The sequence below is a fragment of the Macaca nemestrina genome, chromosome X, assembly GCF_043159975.1.
Source record: "Macaca nemestrina isolate mMacNem1 chromosome X, mMacNem.hap1, whole genome shotgun sequence".
Taxonomy (NCBI): domain Eukaryota; kingdom Metazoa; phylum Chordata; class Mammalia; order Primates; family Cercopithecidae; genus Macaca; species Macaca nemestrina.
Window position 1 is genome coordinate 142,493,802 of NC_092145.1, and position 22,690 is coordinate 142,516,491.

The 22,690-nt window shown below is 41.7% G+C and overlaps 1 protein-coding gene across 6 annotated transcripts in view; it reads left to right on the forward strand.

Annotated features, from left to right (window-relative positions):
* LOC105478283 (BEN domain containing 2) overlaps positions 1–22,690 on the forward strand; it is a 64,117-nt gene that overhangs the window by 465 nt on the left and 40,962 nt on the right. For 5 of the 6 annotated variants that reach the window (XM_071088513.1, XM_071088518.1, XM_071088514.1 and 2 more), the window contains exons 2-4: positions 3,813–4,025; positions 8,165–8,280; positions 14,209–14,623. In XM_071088513.1, coding sequence (XP_070944614.1) covers positions 3,813–4,025; positions 8,165–8,280; positions 14,209–14,623 — 744 coding nt within the window. Of the gene's footprint in view, positions 1–29; positions 115–3,812; positions 4,026–8,164; positions 8,281–14,208; positions 14,624–22,690 lie in introns of those variants that run through there. The other variant, XM_071088516.1, reaches the window with a different exon arrangement.

Sequence of the window (22,690 nt, forward strand, 5' to 3'; positions counted from 1 at the left end):
AGTGTGTAAAGAGGCTGGGCCTGGTTGCCCTCCGGCCCAAGGTTCTCTCCGAAGCCTCGAGTGTTCGGGAAACAATGTAGGCGGTCGCGACGCCGGGCTCCGGCGATACAGCAGGTCTGTGCGGCCGCACTTTTTCTTGAATTTACTGATTTTCCCTGGTGGGCAGCCGCGGAACACAGCCCTGTTCAGCGTTTTGGCATAGCGGCTGGGGTGCAGCCTCAAATTCCGGGTGTTCTGAGGGGGTGCTTTGGGTGGTACCCGCCGCCTCTCCCGGGGTGCCCGGGCGGGTGACATTTTGAGATTTTGCAGCTTATAAGATACTTGATGCCGACTTTCTGGGACAAGCTGATCCTTTTTCAGCTGTTCTCTTTTTGGTGAGGCAGGGTATGAGGGGCGAGGAATGAGGAATGACTCAAACTTTCACAGAGGTTTTTTTTGCTTGGTTTTGTTTTGTTTTCAGACAGAGTCTCGCTCTGTCGCCCAGGCGGGAGTGCAGTGGCACCATCTCGGCCCACTGCAGCCTCCGCCTCCTGGGGTCAAGCAGTCCTCTCATCTCAGCCTCCTGAGGAGCGGAGACTACAGGCACGCGCCACCACGCCCGGCTAATTTTTGTATTTTTTGTTGAGACGGGATTTCGTCATGTTGCCCACGCTGGTCTCAAACTCCTGGGCTCAGGCAATCCTCCCGTCTCCGTCTCCCAAAGTGCTGAGATTACTGGCGTGAACCACCGCACTGGGTGAGAGCTTTGAGTCTAAAGAATTGACAAACTCCGGAGTTGATTTCCTGTCAGACCTTTTGCGGTTGAGACGGAGTCTGAGGCTTTGATGGTAACCGCGTTTGATTAGAGACCGTGCAGCTTCGCTGTTTTATTGTAAATACGTAAATGAGAAAGAAAAGAAAAACGTAGGGTGTCGGGAGCAGAGGCGGGAGTCGGGAGTCGGGAGATCCTGCGATATCGGGGTCCCTGTGGAGCGGGGGAGGCCGTCGAGGTGTGCGAGGGCCCGGCCCCGGCCCCCTTGCCGCACGGTGGTTAACAGGAAAGGCTCTGATTTGGTTGGTGGCGGATCGCGTCCCTCCCTCCTCTCCCCGACTTTCCCCAAGTGCGGCAAAGTGGCTTCAGGTTGACTAAAAGAGAGCGATTTTCCCAGCAGCTTTGCAGTGCGGTGTTTTCTAAAGCGGGCCGTGGGCTGGGTGCCCTTTTGGGCCTCACTTGTCCGGCCTGCGGCAAGTGCTGGGCGATGGGATACGGTTCTGGCGGCAATGGAAGGGCTGCCTTTGAGAGTCTCGCAGGAGGATTTAGAAAGTGATTGTTCTTAAAACAAACGGAGCGGTCTGGCTGTTGTAATTGGCCCCGTTTTTCTGTGTGTTTCTCAAAGTGGTCCCGGCGTGAAAAGCCGTTTTCAGACCTCATTGTGAGCTGTGCCTCATCTGATGAGTTGATGGCAATTAAAAGCCGTGCGCCTTGGTAGTATAATGTTCAAACAATTTCTTGTTTTTGTTTGTTTGTTTTGTTTTGTTTCTTGAGACGGAGTCTCGCTGTGTCGCCCAGGCTGGAGTGCAGTGGCGCGATCTCGGCTCACTGCAACTTCTGCCTCTCAGGTTCAAGCGATTCTCCCGCCTCAGCCTCCTGAGTAGCTGGGACTACAGGCGCGTGCCACCACGCGCCGCTGATTTCTGTATTTTTTGGTAGAGACAGGGTTTCACTGTGTTGGCCAGGCTGGTCTCGAACTCCTGACCTCAAGTGATCCACCCACCTCGGCGTCCCAAAATGCGGGGATTACGGGTGAGAGCCACTGCGCCCGGCCATCTTCAAACAATTTCTAAATGTTAAAATGTATTTTAAAATTTAATTGGGAAAGTTATGTGTACACCTAAAAGAACTGATTGGACTTTTACATATTTACTGAGAAACCTTAGTGGCATTGTCAATAGCTTTACTAGCTCTAGTTTGAAAGATCTGTTGATATACAAAAGCTTGTCTTAAAAATACACTTTCAATTGCCTTGGTTATTTTCTTCTGATGACAGAATCTAAAGTTTATTGTAGAGAATCGACAGAGAGGTCTAATGATAATAAATTTGCTATTCAGTGATAGACACCTAGATAACCATTGGTATGTTACCTTTGGCTCTCAAAGTTAGGATTATACTGTATTTTTCTGTTTTGAATCCTTTTCTCCCCTTTAACTTTATTTAACTTTATTTCACAAGCATATCTAATATTAGTACATTTTCTCTGGGAACATGCTGCTGCTGCTGCTTCTTCGCCTCCGCCTCCTCCTCCTCCTCCTCCTCCTCCTCCTCCCCTTCCTTCCTCCCTCCCTCCCTCCCTCCCTCCCTCCCTCCCTCCCTCCCTCCCTCCCTCCCTCCCTTCCTTCCTTCCTTCCTTCCTTCCTTCCTTCCTTCCTTCCTTCCTTCCTTCCTTCCTTCCTTCCTTCCTTTTTTGTTTGAGACAAGGTCTCCTTTTGCCGCCCAGGCTGGAGTGCAGTGGCGGGATCCTGGCTCACTGCAACCTCAGCCTCCCAGGTGCAAGCCATCCCACCTCAGCCTCCCGAGTAACTGGGACTACAGGCGCATGCCACCACGCATGGCTAATTTTTGTATTATTATCATCATTATTATTTTTTGGTAGAGGCGGAATTTTGCCATGTTGTCCAGGTTGGTCTCGAACTTCTGAGCTCAAGCGATCTGCCCCACTTGGCCTCCCAAAGTACTGGGATTACAGGCATTCGCTTCCGCGCCCTGCCTGAGAACACACTTCTTATTGGCAATATACCATTCCAGCTCAGGGAAATACCATAATTTATTTAAGCTTTTGTTTATTTAATACTTTGGTTTAGATGGTTAAGTGGTTTCTAATGTCATATTTTTTTTCCCATGAAGACTATTAAGTAGACTTCAGAGTGACTCTTAAAAAAACCCCACTTTTTATGGGTGAGAAAACAGAGGCAAAAGAGTCAATTTACCTAGCCCAATGGTCATACCTCTGGATAATTACAGAGCCTGAATTGGAACCTTCATTCTGTGATTCTTAATTTAGTACCATTTTCAAATCATCACATGCCCCTCACACTAGCTAATTATTTTATTCTCCTGCATTAGTCTTTTTGAAATAAATAGAATAAATCCAAGTTATGATGTAGTTTAAATGTGATCTCTGAGTAAATACTTCGAGCTTAAATGTGTTCTTTTTCAGGCCAGCTTTAAGAAATAAAGCTTATTTTGATCTTAGACATTTTGCATAATGTGTTTTCGTGTTCATTAAAATGGTTTACCAAGTTGATATTTCACATCTGGTATATTTGTGGTTACCTATTTCACATTTTGTGAGATTCAGATTTAATTCATTTCATAACAACATTTACTTTTGCACTTTATTTCTGCATTATCAGTCATCATAGACACTAATACTAGTTTTTAGAGAACAAGTTTAGAACATCATGGTCACCACAAGTATGTCTACTTAACACCAGTTGCATCATTTAAGTTAAAAGGATATCATTGAACACTGTGGCATGGGCCAGCTGGCCACATTTCTTAAATGAGAAGAAATTTATTGCTCTACGAAATTGGAAGTACTAGAGATAGTAGTCTATGTGTGTATATGCATACATATGTATATACATACTTCAAAACTTCCTACTATTGGTTCAATAGCTAACTTGTAATGATTACAGATATAAAAATACATAATACAAATTTTCAGCTAAGATATGTTTTTTAAACAATCTATAACTTTATAAGGTAGCTTCCTCAAGAAACTGTTTATTTAATGTGGTATTGAATCTAATCTTTCTCTTTGCTTATTCTTAGATTTTGTTATTGTAACTGTTGACGACAGTGATGATAACAATGAGTGCAGTATTGAGATGGTGGAAGATTCTGAAACAGCAGATAATTCCACTGATGACATAGCAAATGATTCCACTTATGACACAGCAGATAATCCCACTGATGACACAGCCACACAACCAAATTTTCCAGGCGGCAGTGATGACCATCACCGTCCACTCCAAATGTCATATGGTAATTTTGTTAAATTTCCTCTTTGGCAAAATTTTGCTCTCTGGTCCCCATTTCCAGTAAATTGCTTAAATATTCCTGTAACCTTTACAATAATTAGTTATGACCAGAGGGCTTAGCTTCGTGGTAATACCACAATGTTTACTTCTGTTTGCGTTTTCACTTCACTTAACCTTTGCCATGTCTCTTTTGTTCTGTGTGAGACAGTCTCAGGAAGCGTTGGGGAGAATATATTCTCTTTGAACAATTATTTATATCTGGCAACTATAATTATAACAATTTGGTGGCAATGCAAAAGTAAAAAGCTAAAACTGAACTTCTAGGAATAACAGCTTGAGTCAAGAGTCCATGGAGCAGGTGGCATGATTATCTATGTAGAAAGTCTCAAAGAATCAACAAAAATCTCCTGGAAGTCATAAGTGATTATAGCAACGTTGCAGGAAACAGGTTAATATACAAAAGTTAATCACTGTACTACATGCCAACAATAAACAATTGGAATTTGAAATTTACATTAGCGTCCAAGACCCCATGGAAAGTGCAGTCCTGCAACCAGAACTGCTATAGCCACTAGTCCTTTGAATGGCTCTCTAGGAAATGTGAGACCCTCCACATCCTCACTTGTACAGAGAGTCATGAGACGTTAATTCCTTGGAATATTTCTTCCTTAGCTATATGACAATTTATTCTTTACCCTTTGCTTAGAGAATTGGATTTTCTTCTCTTCAAAACATGGAAATGTTATTGCTTATGTTGGAGACTGGTACATTTTTTCTGTAAGGGGCCAGATAGTAAATATTTTAGGCTTCACAGGCCATAAGGTCTCTGCTTTAAGTATTTAACTCTGCCTTTATAGCATGAAAGCAGCTGATATGTAAACAGATGGTTGTGGCTGTGTTTCAATAAAACTTTATGGTCGTTGAAATTTGAATTTCCTATAATTTTTCCATTTCAGGAGATATTCTCCCCCTCCATAATTTAGAAATATAAAAAAACTCCATAACATCTTAGCTTATGAGCTATACAAAAGCAGGTGGCAAAGCGGATTTGGTCCACAGGTTATGGTTTGCTCCCTGATCTGATACCAAAAAAGCAGTTTGATATCACTTATCTGTTTTGGTTTTAAAACTATAAGCAGGGCTAGCAGGATACTTCTTTAGTGTGTTATAGAACATCTGATATCATGGAGACAGAAAGTAGAATAGAGGTTACCAGGGACTGAGGTGAGGGGGAGTGTAATGGGTACAGAGTATATGTTGGAGATGATAGAAATATTTTGGGTATAGATAGTGATGATCATTATACAAGTCTCTGAATATATTTAATGCCACTGAATTGTATACTTACAAATGATTAAAATGATAAATGTTTGCCTTTCAATGTATACACATCATTATATCAAAATAGTGAAAAATTAGAAGCCATATAAATGTCCTACAGTGGAAAACAGATAACAGAACCTCTGGACAACCATAAAATGGAATATTATGCAGGCATTTAAAAATATTTTTAAAATTATAAATGACACACAAAATTGCTTAAAAAATATATGAGTAAGATAAATGTATTTAAAGGTTACAATATTTATTGCTGATGGATTGCTTTCTCTTTTTATTTAGATTCTGAGTTATTTATAATGAGCTGAATTTTTTAGGTGAACTTTTTTTTTTTTTTTTTTTTTGAGATGGAGTCTCTCTCTGTTGCCCAGGTTGGGGTGCAGTGGTGTGATCTCAGCTCACTGCAATCTCTGCCTCCCGGGCTCAAGCGACTCTTCTGCCTCAGCCTCCCGAGTAGCTGGGATTACAGACGTGCACCACCACACCCAGCTAATTTTTGTATTTTTAATAGAGAGGGGATTTTACATCGTGGCCAGGCTGGTCTCGAACTCCTGGCCTCAAGCGATCCGCCCACCTCAGCCTCCCAAAGTGCTGGAATTACAGGCATGAGCCACCACGCCCGGCCATAGGTGAACTTTTTATGGAAGTCATATGACATACAAAATATGCACACATCATAAATATACAGCTTAAATAATTTTCAAACTAATACATGCATATAACCAGCACCCATACCAAGAAATATAAGGTTATGAGCTCCCTAGAATCTTATCCAACCCCTTTCAGTCACTACTACTCTTTGTAAGGTAACCACTATCCTGACTTCTCCTACCATAGATTACTTTTTTCTGTTTTTGAGTTTTATACCAATTGAATCATATGCTATACTCTCTTTTATATCTGGCATTTTTTTCAGAAACAGGGTCCTGCTGTGTTGCCCATGCTGTACTTGAACTCCTGGGCTCAATTGATCCTCCTGCCTCAGCTCCTGTGTAGCTGGCACTATAGGCACGTGCCACCACACCCGGCTTGTGTCTGGCTTTTTTTACTTCTTGCTATGTGCTGCAATAGTTCGTTTATTCTCATTGCTGTGTAGTTCCTTTGTTTGAATACATCAGAATTTAATTACTTATAGCTTGTATTATAGTCAGAAAAAGCTCAAACAGTTTAAAAAATAAAATTTGGTTGAAGTTACAGCTCAATTTGGAGGTATCTTACTGTATCTTTTATTATTATTATTATATTTTTTGAGACAGGGTCTCACTCTGTCACCCAGGCTGGAGTGCAGTGGCACGATCACAGCTTACTGCAGCTTCAACCTCTTGGGCTCAAGCAATTCTCCCACCTCAGCCTTCCCAGTAGCTGGGATGACAGGTGCATGCCACCATGCCAGCTAATTTTTTAAAAATTTTTATTAGAGATGATATCTTGCTATGTTGCCCAGGCTGGTCTCCAACTCTTGAGCTCAAGTGATCATCCTGCCTCAGCCTCCTAAAATGTTGGGATTACAGGTGTGAGCCACTGGGTCCAGCCTGGAGGTATTTTATAACTTGATATTTCTATATAACTTTAGTCTGTGTTTATCTAACTTGAGAGTTCTCCCATTTTCTTTATCCCCTTTTGATTTCTCTCTTTTGGGTCCTTGGTCATTAGGATCTCCACTATAGAATGAAAGGGAACAGGAAAGAGATGAAACCTGAATCCCTTAATTGTGCCTCTCATTACTGCCCTGGCTCAGGAAGGTTTAAGTGAAGTAGCTCTTTCATTAAAGTGTCCCTCCCAGTCACTGTGATGCAGGCTTTCAAAGCAAATCTCTAGTACAAGATATAATCCAATACTGTTGCGGCCAATGTCTTCTTCTAGTTCCGTAGTTAAGTGACTCAGAGCCATAACCAGACCTTCCTAATTCTAGATTGTTTGGCTTACATTTCACATCCATTTATTTAGGATTAATATGAACTTTAATAAGGCAATCCTAACTTGAAAGCTGAAATGAACCTTAGAGATCATCTCAACTGATGTTAACCTGGCAGATGAGGAGGTGGTGTCTCTAGTGGTCTGCCCAGCCCACATAGTGGTGGGGGTCCGATCTAGAATAGATTCCTGGCTTACATTTTGGACACAATGCCGTCTCCTTAGTCAAGGGCCTTTTGGGGCTCCTTTACAAAAGCAGTTAGCCCTTGCATTCTCTTGTTCATTTGTTTCCAGCATTTACTGTGTAGGCTTTAAGTTACTAAGCAGTCACTTCACAGTTTGCAATTGCATTTGATTTGATTCTTATTCCTAGTCATGGGTAATATAGCCCTTCAGTTTTAAAAGAGTTACTCTAAATTGATTATGGAAGAATTCTTGTTTTGTCACTCTAAAATTCAACCCAAAGTCCAATTCTGAGAACATATCCGTATTAAGGTTATTAAGAGAGTAGTGTATGAAGGCCGGGCGCGGTGGCTCAAGCCTGTAATCCCAGCACTTTGGGAGGCCGAGACGGGCGGATCACGAGGTCAGGAGATCGAGACCATCCTGGCGAACACGGTGAAACCCCGTCTCTACTAAAAAAAAAATACAAAAAAAAAAAAAAAAAAAAAACTAGCCGGGCGAGGCGGCGGGCGCCTGTAGTCCCAGCTACTCGGGAGGCTGAGGCAGGAGAATGCCGTAAACCCGGGGGGCGGAGCTTGCAGTGAGCTGAGATCCAGCCACTGCACTCCAGCCCGGGCGACAGAGCCAGACTCCGTCTCAAAAAAAAAAAAAAAAAAAAAAAAAAAAAGAGTAGTGTATGAAAGAACTTTTTTATGCATTGCTTCGCAGTAGCCCATGGTGACCAAACCATTTCACAGATCAAATGCCCAGTACATTTAAGAAGATACAGTTACAACTCAGAGGAAGTGGATTTGCCAAAAAGAGGAAGATTATCTACTCCAGAGGTAGATATTATGGTTTGTTTATTAAAGTGAAAATCTCTCTTTGTTCTTTTCATTCTGCTGTATTTCTTTTTAAGAAATGGAGTTGAATTTCATGCAGTCAAATGCACAAATCAGTGAGTTTTGAAAAATGTGTATACTTACACCCCATGAAGATAATAAACATTTTGGCCGGGTGTGGTGGCTCACGCCTGTAATCCCAGCACTTTGGGAGGCCAAGGCAGGTAGATCACCTGAGGTCAGAAGTTTGAGACCAGCCTGGTCAACATGGTGAAACCCCATCTCTACTAAAAATACAAAAAAACTAGCTGAGCGTGGTGGTGCATGCCTGAAATCCTAGCTACTCGGGAGGCTGAGGCAGGAGAATCGCTTGAACCTGGGAGGCGGAGGTTGCATTGAGCCGAGATTGTGCCACTGCACTCCAGCCTGGGTGACAGAACAATACTCTGTCTCAAAAAAAAAAAAAAAAAAAAAAAAAAAAAAGATGGTAATGAACATTTTCATCACCCTAGAAAGTGACCTGGGACCTCTTCCCGGTAAGTCCCCATCTTCCTTAACTTTGGGGGAAATACATTTTGATGTTTTTTTCCATCCTAGATGAGTTTTGCCTGTTCTAGAACTTCACATAAATAGAATTGTACGGTATGTACTGTTTTGGGTCATAGTCTTTTTTCCTTAGAATAATGTTTTGGAGATTTGTTTCATAGTATTAATATTACATTCCTGTTCATTGCTGAGTGGTATTCTGTCATATGAATGCTCATAATCTGCTTACCCATTTTTTTTTTCCCTCTGAGACGGAGTCTTGCTATGTCATCCAGGTTGGAGTGCAGTGACACCATCTCGGCTCACTGCAACCTCCACCTCCCGGGTTCAAGCGATTCTCCTACCTCAGCTTCTTGACTAGTTGGAATTACAGGCGCCCACCACCACATTTGGCTAATTTTTGTATTTTTAGTAGAGACGGTGTTTCACCATGTTGGCCAGGCTGGTGTTAAACTCCTGACCTCAGGAGATCTGCCTGCCTCAGCTTCCCAAAGCCCTGGGACTACAGGCATGAGCCACTGCACCCGGCCTATCCATTCTTTTGATGGACATTTGGGTTGTTTGCAATTTTGGGCTATTAGGAATAAAGTGACTATGAACACGCTTATGGCAGTCTCTTTGTGAACCTATGTTTACATTTAATTTGGGTAAATACCTGGGAGTGGAAGTATTAGGTAATGGGGTAATTGAAAGTTTATGAGAAATTGCCAGTTTTCCTAAGTGGTCGTACTGTTTTACATTACCACTATATTCTCCTGTGCTTTTTGATCTCTGAAGTTGAATAAAATAGATTATTAAACTATATATAATTTGGCTTAACAGAAAATGTATTTGTTTACCTACATAAGGATGTGGATATCAGTGCCACGTAAGTAGTGTAGGCAATTCTTAACTTCTGTCAGCCTCAATGTTTTCATTTTTGGGGATAATGCTAATTATCTGCCCAGTGTCATGGTTTTGTACATAATTATCTGAAAGCACTTTGGAAAGCATGAAGCACTATACAAGGGTAAGATGGTAATATTGTGTTTACAATTATTAATATCTATTATAATTTGATATAATTTTGGCTGTCTAATAAGTTTGTAATGCTGGGCTAATTCAGTTAATTTTTTATTATGTATTTTGAAACAAAGAAGTAGATAACTACTTGGTATGTTTATGTTAAAATTATTTTTATGGCCCACAATTCATCCTTAGAATAATTTTTCAGAAATATAATGGTTATTTACTGTTTGGTTACTTATTTATACCCTGCCTTACTCCAAAAAATATTTTAAGATGATTTACAGATTAATTTATCAAGAAATATAGGTGGTTAAGTGTTTCCTGTCTTGTCCACAGAGTGTCACTGTTGGTTTATTTGAAAATCAAAAGCCATTTAACATTTGGTTCTTTGTTCATGGTTAGAAACACTTGCTTTTAAAGCAGTTCTGGTGCTAGAAAACTCATTTATCTACCACAAAGTATATAAATGGTTAAGCTTGATGAAAATGGTGTCTTAAGTGTAGCTGGGTTAAAGAGAACACAATTCTGCAAATATATCTTTTCCTGTAGTTGTAGGATTTGCAATCGGCAAAGGTCCTTTGATATCACAAATAGGCCTTAGGTGCTTCTTGAAAATGAAATAGAAGTCCTGAACTTTTCTTTCTTTCATATTTCCTTTTGGTTTATTAATAAACTTTCCTTAGACAGTAACATAAATACTTGATTGTGAAGAAGGTGGAAGTATCATTAATGAGTGTATACCAGACTTTGAATCTTTATATTATATTAAATCCTCATTGCCAAATATATTCCAAGAAAGCAATTTGGATTCTTTTTCAGTCTTCGTATACACTGTAGAATTACTCTGAACTCAGGCTTAAGGAAATATCTCTCTCTCCTGAATCTGTATGCTTCTTTTCATTAGACAATGAGCTCTGAAGCATTTTGTTTCCTTCTTTTCCTTATAAGAATCACCATGTTGGTAAATATGTGATTACCGGGGATTTTGTGTTATAAGCCAGAGGTAATGAAGGTTTATTAGAAAAAAAAAATGTTTCTTACCGTGTATAATGTTTCTTGAATGGAATGAGCTAAAATATTTTGGGAAGTGAAATTGTTTGGGCATTTATCATGATCATGGGGGAGAACAGAAGTGGAGGGCTTCCAAGGGACACATGCAGTCTTGGGGGGAAGTGGGTACAGAGGCGAGCTGAGAGGGTAGGGAGCAGGTTCTCCCTAGCCTGCCTCCCCTGCACTGCTAGACCAGGGTCCCCCTCGGCAAGCCTGCACACTGGGGTGGGAGGCAGTATCTGTGGGAGGAGGTGCCTAGGGCCACAGTCAGCCTGAAATGGCCCCAATGGCTCCTCTCCATTGCTCCTAAGGAGTTGGCTCTTTCCTCCCCTGCCCGTTCTAGATCATAGGGGTGGCGCTGCAGCATGCCTTATTCTTTCATCCCAGTTCCCTCTTGAGTCCACCTCCATCCTGCTTAGCTGGGAGCAGAGGAGGACCCCCTCTGTTGGCAGTCCCCAGCCTATCTCAGCCCCCTAGTCCTGCCTCTTCACTCCTGGAGACAGTGGAGTGCCTGGGGCAGTCCTCTCCTCCAACTCCTCATATCTGTCCCCACAGCCAACCAACTGCCCCCATCCCTGCCCTTCTTCTGACCCCTTCCCGACCAATCTAGTGACCAGGGCTGACATCCTTGCTGCTTTCTGCATCTAGTCCCCTCCCCGAACTCAGAGCTGCCCCCCATCGGGCGTCCCTCTCTCTCTCCTCTGGCTCTAGCCCCTGTCCCTCCTTCCCCTCTACAAGTTCTCCCACAGCTTGGAGAAGCCACTTCTCTTGCCTCCCATCCCTTCTTTGCTGTCATCCTCACTCTCTCCTTCCCATGACAGCCCCGCTCCTGGAATGTCATTCATACTCGCTGTCTTCACATCTGGGTTCCTGTTTTTCTCTCTGGGTATTTTTGAACCTACTGTTTCTTCTACCCTGTAAACCCTTCCATGCATCCTCACCTGGCAAGCACCTTCTCATGTTTTAATTCTCACTTCAGACCTCACCTCCTCTGAAAAGCTCTCCATGACTGCCAGCCTGGGTTAGGCCCACTCTTCTGTGCATGCTTAGCCTCCTGTTCCTGTCTGTGTCATGGTGCTGGTAATAACAATAGTAACAGGAAGAGACCACTGAGCACTGTTGGACCGGGCATAGTGTAGTGTTGTTACTGTTAATATTAACCTAATACTATAGCAAGGTTCTTGTCCTCAAGAGAACCCTGAGAGAGATTTTCATTCCGATTCCCTACATGAGGACATTGAAGCACAGAGAGTTTAAGTAACTTGCCCAGGGTCACACAGCCAATAAGTGGCTGGACTCTAGTATTTGACCCCAACCATGTTCCCCTAGAGCCTGCACTATTTACCTCATTGCCATAGCCCAGTGGTTCTTACTGGGAGCATCAGAATCACCTGGGGGCTTGTGAAAACATAGACCACTGTTGCCACTCTCAGAGTTTCTGACTCCAGAGGTCTGGGGTACAACCTGAAATTTGGCATTTCTAATGAGCTTCAGGTGATGTTGATGCTACTGGTCTGTGGACCACTTTGCAAACCACTGTTCCAGGCTGCTAATCACTTTGTCTATTGGAATCCTCTCTTTACTTGTCTCTCTCCCAGCTGAGATGGCAGTTCCTCTAGGACAGGAGCTTTTTTTGACAGGGTCTCATTCCGTTGCCCAGGCAGGAGTGCAGTGGTGCAATCGTGGCTCACTGTATCCTCAACTTCCCAGGCTCAGGTGATTCTCCCACCTCAGGCTCCCAAGTATCTGGGACTACAGGTGCATGCCACCATGCCTGGCTACTTTTTTGTTTTTTTTTTTTTTTCCGGAAACGGAGGTTTTGTTGTTGTTGTTGTTGTTGTTTTTGTTAGAGATGGAGTTCTGCCATATTGCTCAGGCTGGTCTCGAACTTCTGAGCTCAAGTGATCCGCCTGTCTCGGCCTCCCAAAGTGCTGGGATTACAGGCATGAGCCACCGTGCCCGGTTAGGAGCTTTCTTTCAGTCCATGTTTCCAACACATAGCAAAGTAGTTCTGCCAGATGGTAGGCCGTCAATAAAGGTTTAGTTGAATGAATGAATGAGGAAATGTTTCTGGCCCTTTGTTTAAGTGTATTTTTTTTTTTTTGCCCAAAGTTTCTGTGTATTTCAAGAGGAATTCTCAGATTTTTATCAGTCATATATGCTTGATTGGCACGTAGGGGATGTGTACTCAATGGTTTTGTAAGATTAGTTGTTGACTGCATGATTTTAAAATGTTTGAAGCCAAAAGTCACATCTGTTATATTTGGCTTACTGTTCTTTCTGGAGTGGAACACTCACTCTCTGTATATAATATAGACCTCATATTTGTACATAGATGAACATATATGTTACATATGAACATTATAAAGTGAGTCTTTGGCCTTTTAGCAGATTTGAGGATTTCTTTCGTAAAATAGCACCTTCCTTGATGTGCAGTGTCTTCATCATAAATGTGCTGGTGTAGAGGCATAGCGGCACTTTCATTTGCTGGCATTAGAGCATCCTTAGTGCCTGCACGGGGTAGAGCAGCAGAGGGGATGTTCGGGCTCCTGAGCTCAGCCTGCTGGCTTTGTGTCACCTACAGCCAGGCCTCAAATAGTAGCAAGACATTTCTGATGGCTTGAGAACTTTTGTTGTGTCTAGCAGTTAACATTTGACTTAATGGCGTTTTCACATGTTATTTTTCTTTTGAAATATGAACTACTATTTTTTAAGTATAATAGAATGTAGAAGATCTTATTGAAAATACCACTATGCAAGTTGACCATCTTTGTGGAGCTGTTTCAGAAGTGCAGTGTTCTTGGGAGCAACCACCTTTGATAAAATGTGTCACAAAAACATTTTTACAACTTTGATAAACCTCTAGCTCCTAAAGACACCAATCAGTTAGAACTGATAGAGAACTAGTAACTCTGAGATTAGCAAGGCTTTTCTCTACTTACTTTAATAGCAGATGGGGGACTAAAATTCCCTTGGAAGAATGCTGAAGTTTAGGTCTGACAGATTACAACACTTAGTATTTTTATGTTAGTAATTATCATGTATAAAACGCAGGGTTGAAGAAGAATAAAAATCATATAATCAAAGTACAGCATTTATCCTTAACAATGGAAAATGATGTTGCAAGGAAAATACGTAGGAATGTTTTTTTAAAATCAACTTTTTAAGCCTCATTTTAAGTTACAGTTGATTTATACTGGGTTGGTGTCATTTTAGAGGTCGTCTGGATTTACACAAAAAAGTTTTGATTGTATGTCTCATGGAAAAATTGAAGTCTAGGAACCGAAGAAAATAACTTGACTCATTCTGTTCTCTTACCCGGGATAGGTACAGTCTAGCACACCACCACCAGCAGAAAGGCAGGAAACCCATGCCTGGGCCAGCCCTGCTGTAGCATCTCTTGAGTCAGCAGCATGTCCTGAACTGCAGGAAGGAGACCTCAGTGAGAGTTCATCATATCCCAGAATTGTCTCCTCACGTTCATTACAGCCGTATGTCGCACAAGGTGGCTCATTTCCTTGTTTCGGTATGCCATGTAACTTTATCAGTGGAGGTGCTGAAAGTACCCATGCTGTCATCTCATTTGCCGATGCTACTACAGCAGTACCTATGGCAGGTCTGTCACGAGGAGAACCCAGTCTGGCAAATAACCCTGGTGTGGTGAATTACTCTGCTCTACTGGAAAATGAAGATGTGGGCCCAGGTAGAGCCTTGTCATCTTTCTGCATCCATCCCAATTTGGGTGAGTTTGAAATGACACATATTACAGATAGCATTCTTCAATCTAGATTTTAAAACACCCTTCATGCAAATTAGTGTTAGCTGTTTTTTAAATTAAAAGTTTTATCTTGAAATCATAATAAATTCATATGTAGTTGTAAGAAATAATACAGAGAGATACCCTTTCCGCAATTTTCCCCAGTGGTAACATCTCATAAGGCTGCAGTTTGTATTCATTTGTGTGTCTGACTTTCGGCTTTTTTAAAAACAATTTTATCACTTGAGAAAGTTTGTATGTTCCTATCATAGTCAAGATACAGAACGGTTCTATCACCAGAAAGTATGCTTGTATTGCCCTTCTATAACCAAACCCATCCTCCTTTTCCTTTCCCCACTTGTCTATTCCTAACCCTTGGCAAGTGTGATCTCTTCTCCATCTCTATAATTTTATCACTTAATTGAATGCATATAGTATGTAACCTTTTGGTATTGTTTTTTTTTTTCACTCAACATAATCCCCTGGAGACTCAACCAAGTTGTGTGTTTCAGTAGTTCCTTTATTGCCAAGTACTATTCCATGGTATAGGTGTACCATGGTTTAACCATTCATCTATTGAAGGAAACTATTTTTTCAGTTTTTGACTATTAGGAGTAAGGCTGCTATGAAAATTCATATACAAATTTTTGTGTAAATGGAAGTTTTCATTTCTCTAACATGATTACCCAAGAGTACAACTGCTGGTTATATATTAATTGCATGTTTAGGTTTTTTTAAAAAACAAATCTTTATTGATATATTAATGTCTTGGTCTGTTTGTGTTGCTGTAACAAAATACCATAGACAGGGTGATTGAAAAAGAACAGAAATGTAATTTCTCACAGCTCCGGAGGCTGGGAAGTTCAAGAGCAAGGTGCCAGCCAGTTCGTCTGTCTGGTGAGGGCTGCATCCTCTGCAAGAGAGGAGCACTGAGTCCTCACATGGCAGAAGGTAGAAGGGTAAGATTTCAAAATGCTGTGTGAAGCCTCTTTTATAAGGTCCTCCATCCCATTCATGAGGGAGGAGCCCTCATAGCTTAATCATCTCTTAAAGGTCCCATTTCTTTTTTTTTTTTTTTTTTGTTAATTTCTTTCTTTTTTTTTAATTAATTTATTATTATTATACTTTAAGTTGTAGGGTACATGTGCATAACGTGCAGGTTTGTTACATATATATACTTGTGCCATGTTGCTGTGCTGCACCCATCAACTCGTCATTTACATCAGGTATAACTCCCAATGCAATCCCTCCCCCCTCCCCCCTCCCCATGATAGGCCCCGGTGTGTGATGTTCCCCTTCCTGAGTCCGAGTGATCTCATTGTTCAGTTCCCACCTATGAGTGAGAACATGCGGTGTTTGGTTTTCTGTTCTTGTGATAGTTTGCTAAGAATGATGGATTCCAGCTGCATCCAAGTCCCTACAAAGGACTCAAACTCATCCTTTTTTATGGCTGCATAGTATTCCATGGTGTATATGTGCCACATTTTCTTAATCCAATCTGTCACTGATGGACATTTGGGTTGATTCCAAGTCTTTGCTATTGTGAATAGTGCCGCAATAAACATACGTGTGCATGTGTCTTTATAGCAGCATAATTTATAATCCTTTGGGTATATACCCAGTAATGGGATGGCTGGGTCATATGGTACATCTAGTTCTAGATCCTTGAGGAATCGCCATACTGTTTTCCATAATGGTTGAACTAGTTTACAATCCCACCAACAGTGTAAAAGTGTTCCTATTTCTCCACATCCTCTCCAGCACCTGTTGTTTCCTGACTTTTTAATGATCGCCATTCTAACTGGTGTGAGATGGTATCTCATTGTGGTTTTGATTTGCATTTCTCTGATGGTGAGTGATGATGAGCATTTTTTCATGTGTCTGTTGGCTGTATGAATGTCTTCTTTTGAGAAATGTCTGTTCATATCCTTTGCCCACTTTTTGATGGGGTTGTTTGTTTTTTTCTTGTAAATTTGTTTGAGTTCTTTGTAGGTTCTGGATATTAGCCCTTTGTCAGATGAGTAGATTGCAAAAATTTTCTCCCATTCTGTAGGTTGCCTGTTCACTCTGATGGTAGTTTCTTTTGCTGTGCAGAAGCTCTTTAGTTTAATGAGATCCCATTTGTCAATTTTGGCTTTTGCTGCCGTTGCTTTTGGTGTTTTAGACATGAAGTCTTTGCCCATGCCTATGTCCTGAATGGTACTACCTAGGTTTTCCTCTAGGATTTTTATGGTATTAGGTCTAACATTTAAGTCTCTAATCCATCTTGAATTAATTTTCGTATAAGGAGTAAGGAAAGGATCCAGTTTCAGCTTTCTACTTATGGCTAGCCAATTTTCCCAGCACCATTTATTAAATAGGGAATCCTTTCCCCATTTCTTGTTTCTCTCAGGTTTGTCAAAGATCAAATGGCTGTAGATGTGTGGTATTATTTCTGAGGACTCTGTTCTGTTCCATTGGTCTATATCTCTGTTTTGGTACCAGTACCATGCTGTTTTGGTTACTGTAGCCTTGTAGTATAGTTTGAAGTCAGGTAGCGTGATGCCTCCAGCTTTGTTCTTTTGACTTAGGATTGTCTTGGAGATGCGGGCTCTTTTTTGGTTCCATATGAACTTTAAAGCAGTTTTTTCCAATTCTGTGAAGAAACTCATTGGTAGCTTGATGGGGATGGCATTGAATCTATAAATTACCTTGGGCAGTATGGCCATTTTCACGATATTGATTCTTCCTATCCATGAGCATGGTATGTTCTTCCATTTGTTTGTGTCCTCTTTTATTTCACTGAGCAGTGGTTTGTAGTTCTCCTTGAAGAGGTCCTTTACATCCCTTGTAAGTTGGATTCCTAGGTATTTGATTCTCTTTGAAGCAATTGTGAATGGAAGTTCATTCATGATTTGGCTCTCTGTTTGTCTGTTACTGGTGTATACGAATGCTTGTGATTTTTGCACATTAATTTTGTATCCTGAGACTTTGCTGAAGTTGCTTATCAGCTTAAGGAGATTTTGGGCTGAGACAATGGGGTTTTCTAAATATACAATCATGTCATCTGCAAACAGGGACAATTTGACTTCTTCTTTTCCTAACTGAATACCCTTGATTTCTTTCTCTTGCCTGATTGCCCTAGCCAGAACTTCCAACACTATGTTGAATAGGAGTGGTGAGAGAGGGCATCCCTGTCTTGTGCCAGTTTTCAAAGGGAATTTTTCCAGTTTTTGCCCATTCAGTATGATATTGGCTGTGGGTTTGTCATAAATAGCTCTTATTATTTTGAGGTACGTTCCATCAATACCGAATTTATTGAGCGTTTTTAGCATGAAGGGCTGTTGAATTTTGTCCAAAGCCTTTTCTGCATCAATTGAGATAATCATGTGGTTCTTGTCTTTGGTTCTGTTTATATGCTGGATTATGTTTATTGATTTGCGAATGTTGAACCAGTCTTGCATCCCAGGGATGAAGCCCACTTGATCATGGTGGATAAGCTTTTTGATGTGTTGCTGAATCCGGTTTGCCAGTATTTTATTGAGGATTTTTGCATCGATGTTCATCAGGGATATTGGTCTAAAATTCTCTTTTTTTGTTGTGTCTCTGCCAGGCTTTGGTATCAGGATGATGTTGGCCTCATAAAAGGAGTTAGGGAGGATTCCCTCTTTTTCTATTGATTGGAATAGTTTCAGAAGGAATGGTACCAACTCCTCCTTGTACCTCTGGTAGAATTCAGCTGTGAATCCATCTGGTCCTGGACTTTTTTTGGTTGGTAGGCTATTAATTGTTGCCTCAATTTCAGAGCCTGCTATTGGTCTATTCAGGGATTCAACTTCTTCCTGGTTTAGTCTTGGAAGAGTGTAAGTGTCCAGGAAATTATCCATTTCTTCTAGATTTTCCAGTTTATTTGCGTAGAGGTGTTTATAGTATTCTCTGATGGTAGTTTGTATTTCTGTGGGGTCGGTGGTGATATCCCCTTTATCATTTTTAATTGCGTCGATTTGATTCTTCTCTCTTTTCTTCTTTATTAGTCTGGCTAGTGGTCTGTCAATTTTGTTGATTTTTTCAAAAAACCAACTCCTGGATTCATTGATTTTTTGGAGGGTTTTTTGTGTCTCTATCTCCTTCAGTTCTGCTCTGATCTTAGTTATTTCTTGCCTTCTGCTAGCTTTCGAATGTGTTTGCTTTTGCTTCTCTAGTTCTTTTAATTGCGATGTTAGAGTGTCAATTTTAGATCTTTCCTGCTTTCTCTTGTGGGCATTTAGTGCTATAAATTTCCCTCTACACACTGCTTTAAATGTGTCCCAGAGATTCTGGTATGTTGTATCTTTGTTCTCATTGGTTTCAAAGAACATCTTTATTTCTGCCTTCATTTCGTTATGTACCCAGTAGTCATTCAGGAGCAGGTTGTTCAGTTTCCATGTAGTTGAGCGGTTTTGATTGAGTTTCTTAGTCCTGAGTTCTAGTTTGATTGCACTGTGGTCTGAGAGACAGTTTGTTATAATTTCTGTTCTTGTACATTTGCTGAGGAGTGCTTTACTTCCAATTACGTGGTCAATTTTGGAGTAAGTATGATGTGGTGCTGAGAAGAATGTATATTCTGTTGATTTGGGGTGGAGAGTTCTATAGATGTCTATTAGGTCTGCTTGCTGCAGAGATGAGTTCAATTCCTGGATATCCTTGTTAACTTTCTGTCTCGTTGATCTGTCTAATGTTGACAGTGGAGTGTTGAAGTCTCCCATTATTATTGTATGGGAGTCTAAGTCTCTTTGTAAGTCTCTAAGGACTTGCTTGATGAATCTGGGTGCTCCTGTATTGGGTGCATATATATTTAGGATAGTTAGCTCTTCCTGTTGAATTGATCCCTTTACCATTATGTAATGGCCTTCTTTGTCTCTTTTGATCTTTGATGGTTTAAAGTCTGTTTTATCAGAGACTAGTATTGCAACCCCTGCTTTTTTTTGTTCTCCATTTGCTTGGTAGATCTTCCTCCATCCCTTTATTTTGAGCCTATGTATGTCTCTGCGTGTGAGATGGGTCTCCTGAATACAGCAGACTGATGGGTCTTGACTCTTTATCCAGTTTGCCAGTCTGTGTCTTTTAATTGGAGCATTTAGTCCATTTACATTTAAGGTTAATATTGTTATGTGTGAACTTGATCCTGCCATTATGATATTAACTGGTTATTTTGCCCGTTAGTTGATGCAGTTTCTTCCTAGCCTCGATGGTCTTTACATTTTGGCATGTTTTTGCAATGGCTGGTACCAGTTGTTCCTTTCCATGTTTAGTGCTTCCTTCAGGGTCTCTTGTAAGGCAGGCCTAGTGGTGACAAAATCTCTAAGCATTTGCTTATCTGTAAAGGATTTTATTTCTCCTTCACTTAAGAAACTAAGTTTGGCTGGATATGAAATTCTGGGTTTAAAATTCTTTTCTTTAAGAATGTTGAATATTGGCCCCCACTCTCTTCTGGCTTGGAGAGCTTCTGCCGAGAGATCTGCTGTTAGTCTGATGGGCTTCCCTTTGTGGGTAACCCGACCTTTCTCTCTGGCTGCCCTTAAGATTTTTTCCTTCATTTCAACTTTGGTGAATCTGGCAATTATGTGTCTTGGAGTTGCTCTTCTCGAGGAGTATCTTTGTGGCGTTCTCTGTATTTCCTGGATTTGAATGTTGGCCTGCCCTACTAGGTTGGGGAAGTTCTCCTGGATGATATCCTGAAGAGTGTTTTCCAACTTGGTTCCATTTTCCCCCTCACTTTCAGGCACCCCAATCAGACGTAGATTTGGTCTTTTTACATAGTCCCATACTTCTTGCAGGCTTTGTTCATTTCTTTTTCTTCTTTTTTCTTTTGGTTTCTCTTCTCGCTTCATTTCATTCATTTGATCCTCAATCGCTGATACTCTTTCTTCCAGTTGATCGAGTTGGTTACTGAAGCTTGTGCATTTGTCACGTATTTCTCGTGTCATGGTTTTCATCTCTTTCATTTCGTTTAGGACCTTCTCTGCATTAATTACTCTAGCCATCAATTCTTCCACTTTTTTTTCAAGATTTTTAGTTTCTTTGCGCTGGGTACGTAATTCCTCCTTTAGCTCTGAGAAATTTGATGGACTGAAGCCTTCTTCTCTCATCTCGTCAAAGTCATTCTCCGTCCAGCTTTGATCCGTTGCTGGCGATGAGCTGCGCTCCTTTGCCGGGGGAGATGCGCTCTTATTTTTGGAATTTCCAGCTTTTCTGCCCTGCTTTTTCCCCATCTTTGTGGTTTTATCTGCCTCTGGTCTTTGATGATGGTGATGTACTGATGGGGTTTTGGTGTAGGTGTCCTTCCTGTTTGATAGTTTTCCTTCTAACAGTCAGGACCCTCAGCTGTAGGTCTGTTGGAGATTGCTTGAGGTCCACTCCAGACCCTGTTTGCCTGGGTATCAGCAGCAGAGGTTGCAGAAGATAGAATATTTCTGAACAGCGAGTGTACCTGTCTGATTCTTGCTTTGGAAGCTTCCTCTCAGGGGTGTACTCCACCCTGTGAGGTGTGGGGTGTCAGACTGCCCCTAGTGGGGGATGTCTTCCAGTTAGGCTACTCAGGGGTCAGGGACCCACTTGAGCAGGGAGTCTGTCCCTTCTCAGATCTCAACCTCCGTGTTGGGAGATCCACTGCTCTCTTCAAAGCTGTCAGACAGAGTCGTTTGCGTCTGCAAAGGTGTCTGCTGCGTTTGTTTAGTTTACTGTGCCCTGTCCCCAGAGGTGGAGTCTACAGAGACAGGCAGGTTTCCTTGAGCTGCTGTGAGCTCCACCCAGTTCGAGCTTCCCAGCAGCTTTGTTTACCTACCTAAGCCTCAGCAATGGCGGGCGCCCCTCCCCCAGCCTCGCTGCTGCCTTGCCGGTAGATCACAGACTGCTGCGCTAGCAATGAGGGAGGCTCCGTGGGTGTGGGACCCTCCCGGCCAGGTGTGGGATATGATCTCCTGGTGTGCCTGTTTGCTTAAAGCGCAGTATTGGGGTGGGAGTTACCCGATTTTCCAGGTGTTGTGTGTCTCAGTTCCCCTGGCTAGGAAAAGGGACTCCCTTCCCCCTTGCGCTTCCCAGGTGAGGCAATGCCTCGCCCTGCTTCAGCTCTCGCTGCTCGGGCTGCAGCAGCTGACCAGCACCGATCGTCCGGCACTCCCCAGTGAGATGAACCCAGTACCTCAGTTGAAAATGCAGAAATCACCGGTCTTCTGTGTCGCTCGCGCTGGGAGTTGGAGACTGGAGCTGCTCCTATTCGGCCATCTTGCTCCGCCCCCCGGTCCCATTTCTTAATATGATCACAGTGGCAACACCTGAATTTTGGAAAAGATACCTTCAAACCATAGTAATTAATAAGTAAAAAACTGCACATATTTATTATACCCAGTGTGATGAGTTTGGACATGCATGTTTAGTTTTATGAGAAACTGCCTAACTATTTTCCAGGGGGGCTGTACCATCTGACATTCCTGCCAGCTATATATGGGTGATCTATTTTCTCTGAATGCATATTTCTCCTCTTTCTTTTCTTCTTTCTTCCTGATGCTCCAAGATTCATTCTTTCATCATTTTCTTTTCTTTTGATTGAAGAGTTTTCTTTAATCTTTCTTTAAGGGTAAATCTGTTGGGGACAAATTCTTTTTGTTTTCCTTTGTGTGTGAATGTCTGTTTCCCTTTCTTTCTTGAAGGATAATTTTGCTTGGTATAGAATTTGTGGGTAAAGTTCCTGTATTACAGCTCTTGAAAACTTTTTATTTATAGAAATGCCAGAAAGACCAGCAAACAGCAGTAAAAACAGCACTGAGACAGTGAATTACCCAACTTTAATGGGAAATTACAGTGGCCAAAATACTGCCTCTTTATCTGTCTTCATCCCTCCCTATTTTGGTGAGTTTGACATGATACATAATGCTGAGCATGGTGGCTCACGCCTGTAATCCCAGCACTTTGGGAGACTGAGGCGGGTGGATCACCTGACATCAGAAGTTTGAGACCAGCCTGACCAACATGGTGAAACCCCGTCTCTACTAAAAATACAAAAAATTAGCTGGGCGTGGTGGTGGGCACCTGTAA